The 14,468-nt window shown below is 44.5% G+C and overlaps 1 protein-coding gene and 1 pseudogene across 2 annotated transcripts; one reads left to right on the plus strand and one right to left on the minus strand.

Annotated features, from left to right (window-relative positions):
* Positions 1-2,751: 2,751 nt before the first annotated feature.
* On the minus strand, positions 2,752-4,217 carry LOC136514080 (alkylbase DNA glycosidase-like protein mag2; annotated as a pseudogene).
* Positions 4,218-7,821: 3,604 nt separating this feature from the next.
* Positions 7,822-12,577, plus strand: LOC136514078 (sugar transporter ERD6-like 4). 2 transcript variants are annotated; one of them, XM_066508064.1, is made up of 17 exons: positions 7,822-8,269; positions 8,369-8,458; positions 9,019-9,078; positions 9,178-9,243; positions 9,504-9,569; positions 9,662-9,737; positions 9,958-10,022; positions 10,111-10,203; positions 10,362-10,442; positions 10,526-10,610; positions 11,090-11,136; positions 11,218-11,280; positions 11,359-11,418; positions 11,588-11,653; positions 11,740-11,799; positions 11,930-12,044; positions 12,129-12,577. In XM_066508064.1, exons 1-17 carry the CDS (start codon positions 7,979-7,981, stop codon positions 12,239-12,241), a joined length of 1,497 nt encoding a protein of 498 aa, XP_066364161.1. In that variant the 5' UTR covers positions 7,822-7,978; the 3' UTR covers positions 12,242-12,577. The 2 variants fall into 2 exon arrangements, with proteins under 2 accessions (XP_066364161.1, XP_066364162.1); XM_066508065.1 differs by lacking the exon at positions 9,019-9,078.
* Positions 12,578-14,468: the final 1,891 nt, after the last annotated feature.

The raw sequence follows: 14,468 nt of genomic DNA on the forward strand, positions 1-14,468 counted from the left end.
AATGATCAGTGCTTGTGCATTAGAGAGCAGCAACATGCACGCAAAATAAACCATTGGCATTGTTAGATTCAGTGTGCTGCTGAAATGGGGTGTACAGAACTCCAGCTCAGCTCAGCTCCATCTCGGTTGTGTGAAAAAACACAGGCGGACCAGAATCTAAAGCTATTCCTTTTTTTGAAGTAGAATGCCCCCTACTTGTGACTTGTGAGATCTAAGCACCTGCAAGTTCAGCCACAAGCTTGATGTGTTAGAAAGGGTGACGAAGTGTGTGTACAAAGTCATCCAAACATCAGGAAATTAACTTTAACAACAGATGAAACGCACAGGTGCTATGGCCCTAAGCTTGGGACACGAAGAGCTCTTTCTCTGATACCATATCCAGCATCATGCACCACCAGTCATCTCAACACAAAAATCTTAAGAGGTTTTAAAACATAGAGATTCTACTCTTTGAATTTAGATCACATAGTCTCCATGTCCCTTGGCCCTGAAACCAGCCAGCCTTATTCTCCTCAGCCACCTTTAACCCACAATTGGGATCCCATGCAACTTACAGCTCACACACGCGCACACAGCAGGCAACCTCAGGGCCTATAAATAGCAGACCTTGTGACAAGAGATACTACACCATAAGAGCTTCTGAAGAGCAAAATACTTTAGTCTAGACACTAGATACAGTAAGCCTTAGCACCAACAGAGGTTAGTATCTCAACAAGGATACTTCAAATATGTCTGCCTCGCGGAGCTCCTCTCCCAACTCCATGTCAAAGTGGAGCCCGAAAGAGAACAAGATGTTTGAACAGGCACTCGCCTACTATGGCGAGGGCACACCCAACCGGTGGGACAAGGTGTCCAGCGCCATGGGAGGCATCAAGTCTGCTGAGGAGGTGCGCTGCCACTATGAAGATCTTGACTATGACGTCAAGATGATTGAATCAGGCCACGTACCGTCCCCCCAGTACAAGACACAGGGATTCTGGACCCGAGGTAAAGTCCATGACACTTCGAAAGCAAACTGGAAACAAATAACATAAGAGCTTCGTTCTGTATTCATAAGCTTTTGGTTAACTATATGCATGCTAGTTGGTGATAGTCACAAGAAGCAGGCCTCGAGCTAAGCATAATTCAGTCACCATACCATATTTTTTTAGGAATAACTCAACATGCATCGCTATGTCATCGATGTCTCAAGAATTCACACACTCGAGCATCTGAGTATTTTATGTTCTTTAGCTGTTCCATGCATGGGTGATCGCATCAACATTGTATAGGCCAAACTGCAGACATCCTTTCCTTTCGTACTCAGAAAGAGAATCTGGGTCTAATTACTCGGTGTTTGTCCACTAATGGCCACTAATTATGTGGGCTCCAATCCTAGTACTATGACAAAAATCTCCTACTTCCAATAGAAAAGTTTGGACCTTAGTACCTTACACTCTATTCCCTCGTGCATCCAGCTTGCACCCGACATGCAGTTCTCATATTACTCTGAAAGTCACAGCTTATGCCAAAAGGGCATCTCCATGGCGCCTTTTAGCAGTGTGAGTAGGCAAGCTTTGGGTAGTTCTTTGCTTCCTTTATTGTCCTTTTCTTTTGTTTTATTTTCAAGTGGGTGATTTCTGGTAGGCAGGCCTTTACAACAGCTGTAGAAGCAGCTGCAAACGAAATCAGTACAAGCAGATATCACATGTACAAAGCAGAATTAATGTTTACAATTCATAGAAACTTACGGTGTGCATATTGACTTTTGCTTTCAGGTTAAAACGTTGGAGGCTCAAGGAGGCAGAAAACAAAGCTCTACAAATCTAAGATGGACCTAGGTTCTAGAAGGAAGCAAAGGAATCTAGCTCTGGTTGGAGAATAAAATGATGAAACAGTGTGTACATGTATATAGTATAGGTTATGAGCAAGTTTATGTCTACCTGTGGTTGTAGGTGATAGGCTTTGTAGGATCATCTAGGCGTAGATCAGTGGGCAAAACTCAACTTAGACAAAAGAACTTGCTGATGTACCTCACCAAGCAGCGTCGCGGCGGCCATGGCGCCGCAACGACGTGGCCTCGAGTGTCGGAGTAGAGGTAGCTTAACGCGCCCGCTAGGGTGTCGAAAGTGGTAGCAGTGCAGGCGCGGTCTAGTGGCGACGGTGAAGGCGGTGGAGCTTTCCGTTGCTCACAGCGCGCCCTCTAGATCGGACTAGGGTTAGGAACCTCGGTGGGGCGCTGACGGCTGCAGTGAACCTCGTACCTTGCGCCCCGGCCCCCACCTTCCTCTTTATAGCGCTGCGTGACGGGGGGCCATCAGCCAGGAGAACGGCTGGGCGCCCCTAATTAGGGTGCGGATTAAGGACCCAATTGGTCGTTGGGCCAACTGGTGGAGATCAATCTAACAGTAGGATCTAGTGTACATTCATAAACCGCATGTATTCGTTGTCCCCTTGAACTAAGCTATGGAGGATGTAAACTCATGTATTTATGGAAACTAAAAAAATATTGCCTTGTAGCATTTTGTTGCCACCAAATTTTGCTTTAGCTGGCCACTGTTTTTTAGCATCGGGCTCAAAAAGAGAGGTCATTAGATTGTGCTCACGAACAACGCAAAGAACCAAATGCTAGAATCACGTATGTTTGAGCCACCATAAGTCACTGTTAAAGAATCCTCTATGCATAAAGTAGAATCGAGATTGTGTAACAGTAGAATCAAAAGCAGCAACAAAGATTGGTCCGGACAAAAACTTTATTCCAACTATTTCACATCTATGCTCTAAGATGTACAATCCAGTGTCATGACTGAATAATGATATGGAACGACATACTTGAAAGGAAGAAACTATCATTTCCAACCACAAAATCATCCTTCTTCTAATAATCAGGATAGGAAACGATTAACTTATGCTCCACATATAGTTGCATCAATTATGAATATCTAATAAAATCACAAGCTTACAACATAATAGCATTTGACACTGGAACTAATCAACTTCAGTTGTAGCTCTGCAAGGACCCTGATGTGAACATAGACAGTGTCATAAATCTGGCACACCATCACCTACCCCAGAATCATCTAAATTTAACAGTTTTGGGAGAACTAATACATAAGACCATCACATACATGTACATACCTAGCTAAGAGCTCGCATTACCCTTATTCTTCTTCTTGGCTGCAGCGCCCTTGCTCTCCATGAGGCGCCACATGTACCACGCGCCGACTGACCGGTACGGCCTCCACCGGTCGCACAATGCTGCCATCTCCTCCGGATTGGGGAGTGCCTTGAGCTTGTACAGCTCCTGCACGCCCTTGCGCACGCCGAGGTCGCCGCACGGCAGCACGTCGGGGCGGTGCAGCGAGAAGATCATGAACATGTGGACAGTCCACTCGCCGACGCCTCTGACCTTGGTGAGCTCCGCGAGGAGCGCAGCCTCATCCATCGCGGCGACGGCGGAGTCGGACAGCTCCCCGGCCGCGAATCTGGCCGCGAGGTCGTGGAGGTAGGATGCCTTGCGGCCGGAGACGTGGATGGTACGCAGGTCGGCGGCGGCGAGGGCGAGGACGGCGGCAGGTGTGACCGCGTCAGCGGCTACGGGTGTGACCGCCGCCGAAGCAGAGGGGAGGAGCGCGATGAAGCGAGCGTAGATGGCGTCTGCAGCGGAGGTCGCGAGCTGCTGGTAGAGGATGGAGCGCGCGAGGGAGTGGAACGCGGGGAGGGAGGGGGTGGCGGCAAAGGTGGGGGCCTCAGTGGAGGCAATGACCGCGGCGAGGAGGGGGTCCGCAGTTTGGAGGTGGCGCAGAGCCGCCGCGAGCACTCCCGGGGTGGACAGCGCGGGCAGCACTGGAGGCGCCGGAGCCGGTGGTGCCAGGGCGGTCGTGGCCCAAGGTTTCGTTTTCGCGGATGACGATCTTACGGGAGCGGAAGGAGATTTTGGTGGAGCGAAGGCCGGTGACCGCCAGAGGCGGCTCGGTGGCCGGAGGCCGGGAGCGCGCCGTCCGCCCCATGTAGGTATTTCTGGGTGGCGTGCGGCTGCGACATACGGCGCCGCCGGAGTTGGTGGTCAAAGGAGTGAAGGTGGGACACTGTACCGACAGATGAACAGCAGCCCGCTACGGGCTGGCCCATCTCACTCAAGTTTGGTTGAGGACGACGCGTTTCGGCCCAGCTAAATTTGTTGGGTCGTGGAGACATGATAATCGCGACACAATCTGGGCCGTGGAAACTCAATCACTTGAGAGTAGGAAAATGTTCTTCAACTCCATTAATTTTGGCAATAATCCGATTTTCCTCACATTTACAAAACCGGCTTTTAATACAGTTTGATTTTGCATTCTAAACGATTTTGGATAGTGGTTTTACCATGTTATTAGGGGTAGATCGAACTTTGTTGATACTTTAAGGGATAAATATGACTATAAATATTTTCTTTGGAAAATTATCTAAGATTTTTTTCTAGAAACTTTATATGCAATAAGAATCCTAAAATATATTCTAATCTTAAATAACTCATAGAAGATCCATTTGAGCTTAGAAAATTACCAAATAATTTTTGTATTTTTTTAAAAACCATGTTCTATCTTCTAGTGCCTATATTGAAATTGTTTAAATGTTCTATAGACTCCTTTTGTGTTTATTTGCTAGCAGATGATCTCGTTATCTATTATATTAGCTATTGTTGACTAACCAAACTAAGTTGAAGGCTAAGTGACATGGACTACTTTCGCTAGCAAATGCTCTTGGTTAGACTAGCTCATTTTGATGCACTTGTCCTCCATTTGTGCATCTTCCTAGGGACGTGTTTCTACCTATACTTGTGCTAATCCGGGCCTAAGCAGGAACAAATATGATGTTGTTACATCATTATATGATACTTGTGTCGTCATCAAAGTCATCCGAAGTTCTGAACTTTTTCACAATCACGGTCATCGACGTAGACTAACTATAACATATACGAGATCTCTTCTAGCAAAAAAAAAAAAACAAACCTAAGTCCATAGAATGGTAGAATAGTTTTTAATTTTGGCACTATTAGATAGAGCATGATTTTAGAAAAAAGTATAAAACTAGTTTCATAATTTTTTTAGGTAAAATAATATTTCTATGAATTATCTAAGATTAAACCAAACATTATGATTTTTAGTTGCATAATTTTTTCAAGAAAAAATATTAAAAGTATTTTGGTCCAATTTACCTCCCTAAACTATCAAAGAGGTCTAATTTAGCCCTTTCGTGGCTGACGTGATGCCATTAGATTGCCACCCCAGATCGCTTAGGGTGCAAAAACAAAACAAAAAAAAAAACAGCGCTGCAGGCTGCAGTAGTGAAGTTGCCACAAAACGCAGATATACAATACCTAAAGGAAAACAGCAACAGCCGGCAGCGGCAACCAGCTAAAGGTAGTTATACCGATCAGGTAAAAAAGTTAAATGGGTAAAAAAAAAAGGCTTTTTCCATGGGAATAATCGGGGGATGCTCTATCTAGGACGTTCCGGATGGCTCCATTGGTGGGCTGTCCACGAGGCTTTTTTATCCGCTCCTATATTTACTCTCTTTGAGGCACCATAATTTCTTAAAAAAGATATCGCCGCAACGACACGAGTCTGGGACTACGCTCTGCAACCACACTCCGCCGCGCTCCTGCCCGCCTTCCTCTATGCCGCCGCGCCGGGCACATCTGGTGCTCTGCGCCCGCACCATGCCCCCATCCACCTCGCTCGTCACAGAAGGAGAGGCAGAGGTTTAGGCCTGCGCGCTACGTCTGGGATGTACGCTGGACCGTTGCTCTCGACGTCCCCCCTGCCCCAAGCTTGCTGGCTACCGGAGTTGCCTACCAATTAGGTTATGACTGTCGCACTTATGTATAAGTGTTTCATCTGGATATTGCAAAAGTATATCTAGGATGTTTCATATGTTGCAATGACAATGTACGCATGTTTCAAGCCTACGTTCAAAGTGTTTCAGACGCATGTTTAGGTGTTTTCATCTGAATGTTGCATATGTTTGCTATGGCTACACACGTATGTTTCAAGTGTTTATTTTCATGTGTTTTAAAGGTTTCAGTCTTTATGTTGTAAAAGTGGATCTGGATGTTCCATATGTTACTATGGCTATACACGCATGTTTCAAGAATATATTTCAAATGTTTCATCCGTTTCAATTGTATGTTGCAAATATTTTATGTTTATGTTTCAAAAGTAGATTGGGTGTTGCACATGTTGCGATGTGCGTTGGAGGCTGGTGGATAGTTGCCTGCCGCAACCGCCTGGTGCTGCCGCCGTGGTTCACGTGCGGGCGCGGATGGGCGCGGCAGGCCCGGTATTGCTGCAGGGGCGCCGCCATGTTTCACATGCGGGCACATGGGTGCGGTTCCAAACGCTGGCACGCGATGCGGGCAGGCGTAGGTGCGATGCGGGCGGGCGGCGGGTGCAGTCGCAGAGCACCGTTCTGACGGACACTGCCTCCGGAGGAGGATTTGGCGCGGGGCATAGGGAGTTGCGTGCGTCGGGCGCGGGTGCGAGAGCTGCGTCAGACAGACAATACGTTCTGTACGTTCGGCGCTAGTCGTGGCACCTGACGTCAGAGGGAGTTATATTTTTTTCTGGATTTATTTAACATAAATTAATAATCCATGCTAATGTCGTGATCACGGCGTCTCGAATTATTTTCCCAGACGTTGGTACTAGAGGCGATTGAAGCTAGTGGAAGTGGAAGATGATGGAAACAAAACACCATCCGATTAATTAAATAGCCCACCAATCTCGCGATCACGTGCGCGATCGCAGAGCACCAATGAACGCCCAGCGTGCACCAGGGTTAATTACCAAACACGGAGACGAGAGATGACGACGACGAGCGGCGGAGCGCATCTCCATCAACCATATGAGCTCTTGCCTCTTGGAGCGGGAGATCTGCCATGCCACGCCACGCCCAAAGAGGCACGAATAGTCTCGCCTCGCGCCGTCCTCGCTCACATGCCCCTTGGCGCTTTCATCAAGTAGTAGCCATGGCATCGACGACAGGTTCCTTTACTCTATGCTGCACGGCGACCATAGCCAGATCGATCGAAGCAGGGAGAGATGCTTTTGCTCCCATGTCCCATGTGTCAGAGCATGAGCATGACTTGGCGCCGTGGCGGAGGGCACGCCGCACGCATGCAGCTCCGGCCGATCCGGCGCTCGGCGACAGCTCCCATGGGCTGGCACCAACGTGCCTGCATGCATATGGACATATGGTATAGTAAGAAATGTACTTGCCTGCCTATATTCTAACAGGATCTGGGCGAGCGGTTCTGTAATCTAGTGCATGCAATTGCAATGCAGCACCTGCCCATCGCCCGTATCTGTCGGTCAATGCCTCCCGGCACCGGCGGGCTTTTGTTCTGCAAGCAAGACCTTCATTCGTAGTACTACCACTTGTTGCAGGGGAAAGAATTTATGCTCTTCGAGCTCAGCGTGGCATGATCACCAATCTTTCTGCCTTCTTATCCGTTCAACAACTGCATTTTATTTCATTCATTTATTAGGATATGATCTGCAGAAATGTTATATGACGACCTCGCCGCTTGGATACAAATAAATGTAAGCTTAGTGATATGGATCACCATAGAAAAAATGGCTACAAAAGATAGTATAGCAGAAATATGTTGTCGCCATTTTTTTCCTGTACCTAAGTACATTCGTACTCCTAGTCTCCTATAGATGACGAGAAATAGGACAACGAAAAAGGGGCTAGTCGGCGAGCTCATCTGACTAGGTGCCTGACCGGTGGGTCCCTCACAATTCGGACAAGACAACCCCACTCCCTCGGTTCGGTCACTCCTCTGTCCTACCTTGCCCATTTCAACGGGGCGACGGTTCGACTTCGCATCGATCGTTGTCCGCTGCTCTTCTTCCTCCTCGTCCTCCTTCAGGCCAGCGGGCAAGAAGAAGAAGAAGAAAAATCAAAGCTTGCGGCGAGAGGCGGTGCCCGGCCGGCGAGCGAGCGAAGCGACACCATGGGTGGCGGCAGCAACAGAGGCGGCGCCGGCGAGGAGAGCGGCAGCGACCACGACGGCGGGCTGCGGAAGCCGCTGCTCCACACGGGCAGCTGGTACCGGATGAGCTCGCGGCAGTCCAGCGTCGCCCCCGGGGCCTCCTCCATGGCCGTCCTGCGCGAGTCCCACGTCTCCGCCTTCCTCTGCACGCTCATCGTCGCGCTCGGGCCCATCCAGTTCGGCTTCACCAGCGGCTTCTCCTCCCCGACTCAGGACGCCATGGTTCGGGACCTCAACCTCTCCATCTCCGAGGTAACAAACTAACCCACGTCTCTGAGATTTGTTTCTTTTTTCTTTTGAAGAATCGTGCCTGAGAATAATACGTACTGACCGCGCCCGCGCGTGCTGCAGTTCTCGGCGTTCGGCTCGCTGTCCAACGTCGGCGCCATGGTCGGGGCGATCGCCAGCGGGCAGATGGCCGAGCACATTGGCCGTAAAGGGGTGAGAAATTCGACCCCCCTTTCTTTCTTGGTAGTTATTAGCTGTCCTTCCATTTTAAGATCAGTTTGTTACTTGTAAGCTGACGACGAAGGAGGGTCAACATCACTTCTTTATCGACAGAGAGGAGGCTGCGTTTAGACTTTAGACTAACCAACAAGAAAAGATATCCTTTTTCTGTGATAAAGAACCCAAATATAAATAGGATACGGTATTTTCAAAAAAAATAGGTGGGAGGACTTTTTCTTCAGAAAATAAAAGCAGGTGGAATTTTGAAAATAGTCAATAATTTTGTAAGGATTAATGCCTGTGGACTCTGTTCTTTTTGTGCAGTTAACCAAATTGGGATTTGGCACGGTTTCTTCATGTTCGTCTGTTTCCTACTTTCCTTTGTTGTTGATATTCTGTATTAATCATGCAGTTTTAGTGTGTCCAAGAAATGGTGTGGATATTTTGTACATAGAAGTTCAGTCTGGTGTTCAACATATCACGGCATTTCAGTCGTAGTTAATTGCACTAGAGCTGTACTATTTTAGTCTGACGGTTTTGCTAAATGGTTGCAGTCGTTGATGATTGCTGCAATCCCAAATATCATCGGTTGGCTTGCGATCTCCTTTGCAAAAGTACTCAACAAGTACATGTTCCCTGAGTTTATTTTCACCCATTGCTGCTTCTGAAAACATAAGATTGATGCCTGCCATCTGTCGATTTCTGTTTTACAGGATGCCTCATTTCTGTATATGGGACGATTGCTCGAAGGGTTTGGTGTCGGCATCATATCCTATACGGTTCGTAAAACAAGATTTGTTGCCTGCTTATTTCTTGTACAGAAGATATTTGTACTTTCAAAACTTAAGAAACTGGTGCAGTTGCTGCTTGGAAAAGTGAGAGATCAAAATATCGAGTGAGATTCCAATATTTTGGGGACATTTAGGGGTAAAAAATGGAGACAGAGTGAACCATGACCAATGTATAATTTGTTTGTTGCCAAAAGAACCTTGGAGGTTTGGACTAATTACAATACTATTTCTTGATAATTTGTTACCAGGTACCTGTATACATAGCAGAGATATCTCCTCAGAACATGAGAGGAGCTCTTGGTTCTGTGAACCAGGTGTGCTTCCTCATAACTATCTTATCTTTTTGTTAAAAAATAGTACTTGGTTTATTTATATTTGATTCATTGTGCAATTGTTCATCCTACAGTTGTCCGTGACCTTTGGCATATTCTTGGCCTATTTGCTCGGCATGTTTGTTCCTTGGAGACTTCTAGCAGTGATCGGTAATTTTGCTTACTACTTATGTATTACTGAATTTTCTTTTCTTCTTGTTGCTTACAGTTTATACTTAACCACTGATGTTTCAGCTCACAAGATCACTAACTGCAAATGGCTTTCCCCAATATGACTAAACTTAGAAATATACTATCTAGGAAGATATTAAATGCGGACTAGTAAGTGTGTCATTATTTCTTATCTAAATGTCTGGGTTGCCAATTACAGGAGCCTTGCCCTGCACAGTGTTGATTCCTGGACTATTCTTCATTCCAGAATCTCCCAGATGGCTGGTATATATATGCATAAACTGGATCTGAATTATGATCTGTTGCATCAAACTGAAATCTTAGCGACCATTTATCTTGCTCTTATCTCTAGGCAAAGATGAATTTGATGGAAGATTGCGAGACGTCCCTACAAGTACTGAGGGGGTTTGAGACTGACATCACGACAGAAGTGAATGATATAAAGGCAAAGCACCTCTATTATTCTCTGGAGTGACTAAATGCAGTATATATGATCTATTTCCAGTTTATCTGTGAAGATTTTATTTAAATTAGACACATGGATCTATGTACCACGTTCTTATGGAATCAACAGAATCATCTTTAGATTTGATCCTTTTGCAGAGGGCTGTGACATCATCAAGTAAGAGGACTACAATCAGTTTTCAAGAATTAAACCAAAAGAAATACCGCATGCCACTACTTGTAACTTCCTTAACTTCGTCAGCTTAATCCATACCAAATCAACAGCTATAGTTTCTAATTGTGATTATTTATTAACTTGGCAGCTAGGAATTGGCCTACTTGTACTGCAAAATCTAAGTGGAATCAACGGTGTACTGTTTTATGCAAGTAGCATCTTCAAAGCTGCAGGTAAGCTGCAGTCTTTATCTTTTCTGTACTTTTTTAGGTCATAGTAGTTGGTTTAATAAGTTTTAGGCATGATAGTTTGGATACCTTGCAAATTTAATTGAAATGATAATGACTACTGATAACCAATAATGAAGCAACCTCTAATACCATTGTTTGTTTGGCAGTATGCTTTCCAGATGAAGGAATAGAATAATAGACTACTGATTTTCAAACCGCTAGAATGCACAAACTGAATATCTTCCTAGATCATAGTAGGATCAAGAAAGATTATAAAATGGGCTACCTTGTAATATAGTTTATCATTCCCTTTCATCACTAAAATATGGCATTTGTAAATTTAGATCATTTCCACGTCTGATAGACCCTATGTATTATTTGAATACATAGGCACTATGTATTAGTTTGAGCTCCTTTACCATGCTTTACAACAACGATAATATAGTATACTTTTGTTCCAAATTAACATCCAAAATCTTCAGGTGTTACAAACAGCGACTTGGCCACCTGTTCACTTGGAGCTATCCAGGTGCGCGTAGCTAGGATGAGTTTATAACCTGATACAATTTATCTGTAATTTATATTAAGCTGGTCACTGCATTTTTGTCAGGTCCTTGCTACTGGAGTTACGACATGGTTGTTAGATAGAGCTGGACGACGCATGCTTCTCATTGTAACTTTCTCTTCCCTGTGAAATAACTAGCCTGCATGCTTCCTGTAATTCTGAATTAACACTGACTTCAAATGACAGATTTCTACCTCTGGCATGACTCTATGCCTTCTTGCCGTTTCTGTTGTATTTTTTCTCAAGGTATGTTCATGTTTCTTTAGCTAGGATTCCAGTGAGAAGATAATAATTATTTTACTGACACTAACTGTCCTTGCAATAGTAAACTATATTGGTAACGCATGACTATGCAGATTTTGTACAATATCTACTGAATTTTCCTCTAATCCTTTTTAAGCTTCGTTTTTTCTAGGATAGCATTTCACAGGATTCTAACTCGTACTACATCTTAACTATGATCTCCTTGGTTGCTATCGTGGTATGTCTCAGTTATGTTTCTTCTGAAAAAATTGGATACCACTGCAGAATCTGTGCCAAAATAATGAGTCGTGCAACTATGTTCAGGCTTTTGTCATTACCTTCTCGTTTGGTATGGGTGCCATTCCGTGGCTCATGATGTCTGAGGTACACTACTTGGTTGCATCTTACCGAAGAGAACTATTTGCATAAGCAAGAAGCAAGAGTCTGAAGCTACAGCTTAGGCACGTACTGTAAGAGATATCTGAATGTATAATTCAAACTTTGTGTTTTTCAGATCCTCCCAGTTAGCATCAAGAGTTTCGGCGGAAGCATCGCGACACTGGCCAACTGGCTGACATCCTTTGCCATAACAATGACGACGAACTTGATGCTCACCTGGAGTGTTGGAGGTCCACACCACACCTTTTTTTTGTTTCAACTCTAACTAGGATAGGATTATGAACCATGGAAGCTGATGCATTTTTTTTGGGCAGGCACTTTCCTCTCGTACATGGTTGTGAGCGCCTTCACCCTCGTTTTTGTCGTCCTTTGGGTGCCGGAGACGAAGGGAAGAACGCTAGAGGAGATACAATTTTCGTTTCGTTGAGCATTGAGCATCAGTTGCAAAGATTCTTCGAGTTTTTCTTTTAGAAGGCAACGGTTGGTATCTGTTCAACAGGAAATTTTGGGCATGTACTCTCAACGTACACAAATTCTCCTAGGTGAAGGTCACGAATTCTTCCTGTTCGCTTGCTCGTATACGATCGTGGATTATAAGCTGGAACAGTATTTTTCTCTCACACCAAACCAACCAGCATTAAATAATCCACGATCGTTTACGACGAAACGAGCAGGCTGCATATTGCTCTCTTATTGCCTTCAGCGATGCTAGATCAACAGTACATTGTGAAAGTATATGTAAAAATGGATGCTTGGGCGCTAACTGACCGATCCCAGCTTTCGAATCAAGTTTGTTGAGACCTCCTTCTCTATTTTACTCCCTCTATTTTCTTTTATTACAAGGCACACACACATATATTAAAGATTTAAACTTTAAATAAAATCTTTTTTTTTTTGAAAGAAAACGGCAGGAGCTCTGCCCATTCATTAAGTTGAAAGAAAGTTTATGTACTGAGTGGTTCTAAGGCCAAACCAATGCCCCCAAAACGCCAAAGTGTTACAGCTTCTAGAGTGCGGTGAATCCCTGGCTAGAAACGTGATCTAATAGTGCCCAGTTGCAAAAGCCCTTCTATATTGGTGCGCTCGGCCACTCGAATGGCTGTGCAGGCACGTGGTATAGATTACCATTCTGATGAAACCGCGCCTCTTCTCTTTTGGGATTAGAAGCAAGATCGACTCCCACCAGTCGACTAAATAAAATCTTTGACCAATAACTTGGCTACAATTTTTAATTATTACATATAATACAAACTTGATACTGTTGAGATTTAGTAATAGAATTGCTCTCTAGATGTCGAGTTTGGAAACTTCTTTATTTTTTTCTTTAGATCAAAACTTTGTGTTTGAGATTGCGTGGATTGCAGTGCTTGTGTTGTTATAAGCAACAACTATATGCATCGGTCGATGCAGAAGCTGAAATATTAATATATTCCATTTTCTAAAAAAAACTTGATAATGTTAGATTTGTAATTAAATATACTATTCAACTATCATAAATTTATAAATATAAAAAATTAGAAATAAAATAATAAATAGTTAAAACGTATGTTGGAAGATCATGCCACCTTAAATCATGTCTTATAAAATATAATAAAAGGAGTAACACATGGACGGGCAGCTAACCTATCTCCAGAAAAAAAAAAGAATTTTTGAGGCCTCTGTCTTCTTTGGGAATTCTTGTGTTGGATAGGGATTTATGACTTGCAACTGTAAGGCCTGGTTTAATTGGCCTGGTTTAATTGTTATTAGAATCAAAGGGATTGGAGAGGGCCGAGGAAGATTTTGATTTATAGAGGATTCAGTCTCTCTCAATCCTCTTGGTTCTAGGTTAAACGAACAGACCCTAAATGGGGTTACCAAATTTCACTATCACGCACATATACATGCCATGCAAACGGCACCAGCTGACAGACTAACAGCAAAGTAAGGCCGTGTTTAGATCCCACTCAAAATCCAAAAATTTTCAAGATTTTCCGTCACATCAAATCTTATGACATATGCATGGAGCATTAAATATAGGTAAAAAGAATAATTAATTGCACAGTTTGTCCGTAATTGGCGAGACGAATCTTTTAAGCCTAAATAGTCCATAATTAGATAATTTTTGTCAAATACAAACAAAAGTGCTACAGTAGCCAAAAGTTAAAAAATTTCGCATCTAAACGGGGCCTAAATGAAGAAAAAAAAAACAAAGAAGACCTGTGGGTCATGTCGATCAAATTTGGACCGCATCGCCGTCGCACACATGCAACACGTTCCTTGAGGCTTTGGACTTCCGTTCCAGCATGCAACAAAGCCTGTCTTCCGTCAGAGAGGGAGTTTTTTTTTTCTTTCTTTCTTTCATTAGCTGTACCCTCCGCGACCACGAGAAACATGAGGACGGACAGAAAAAAAAAGTAACGATACACGTCTTACGTTGGACGTGAGCAAATCGTTGCTCCTGCAGTCCCACCGCCTCATTGCTTACGCTTTTATCGTACCGTTCGTTTTGCTCGTGAATTTATTAAAAAAGTCACACGTCCTTATCCTTATCCTTTCCACTTTCTTCTCCCTTGTCGCAGCGCCTTGCAGTGCCTCCTTGTCATGGACGTGGACACGCACTCCCCTCGCTGCTGCTGTGCACCCCATCCGCTGTCGCTCGCTCGCGCCCCATC

Source organism: Miscanthus floridulus, chromosome 16 (assembly GCF_019320115.1).
Source record: "Miscanthus floridulus cultivar M001 chromosome 16, ASM1932011v1, whole genome shotgun sequence".
Taxonomy (NCBI): Eukaryota; Viridiplantae; Streptophyta; class Magnoliopsida; order Poales; family Poaceae; genus Miscanthus; species Miscanthus floridulus.

Coding starts and splice junctions, on each gene's coding strand:
- LOC136514078 (XM_066508064.1), top strand. CDS start 7,979: ATGGGTGGCGGCAGCAACAGAGGCGGCGCCGGCGAGGAGAGCGGCAGC. Junction 9,079..9,177: donor TTGCGATCTCCTTTGCAAAA/GTACTCAACAAG, acceptor TCTGTTTTACAG/GATGCCTCATTTCTGTATAT. Junction 9,738..9,957: donor GAGACTTCTAGCAGTGATCG/GTAATTTTGCTT, acceptor TGCCAATTACAG/GAGCCTTGCCCTGCACAGTG.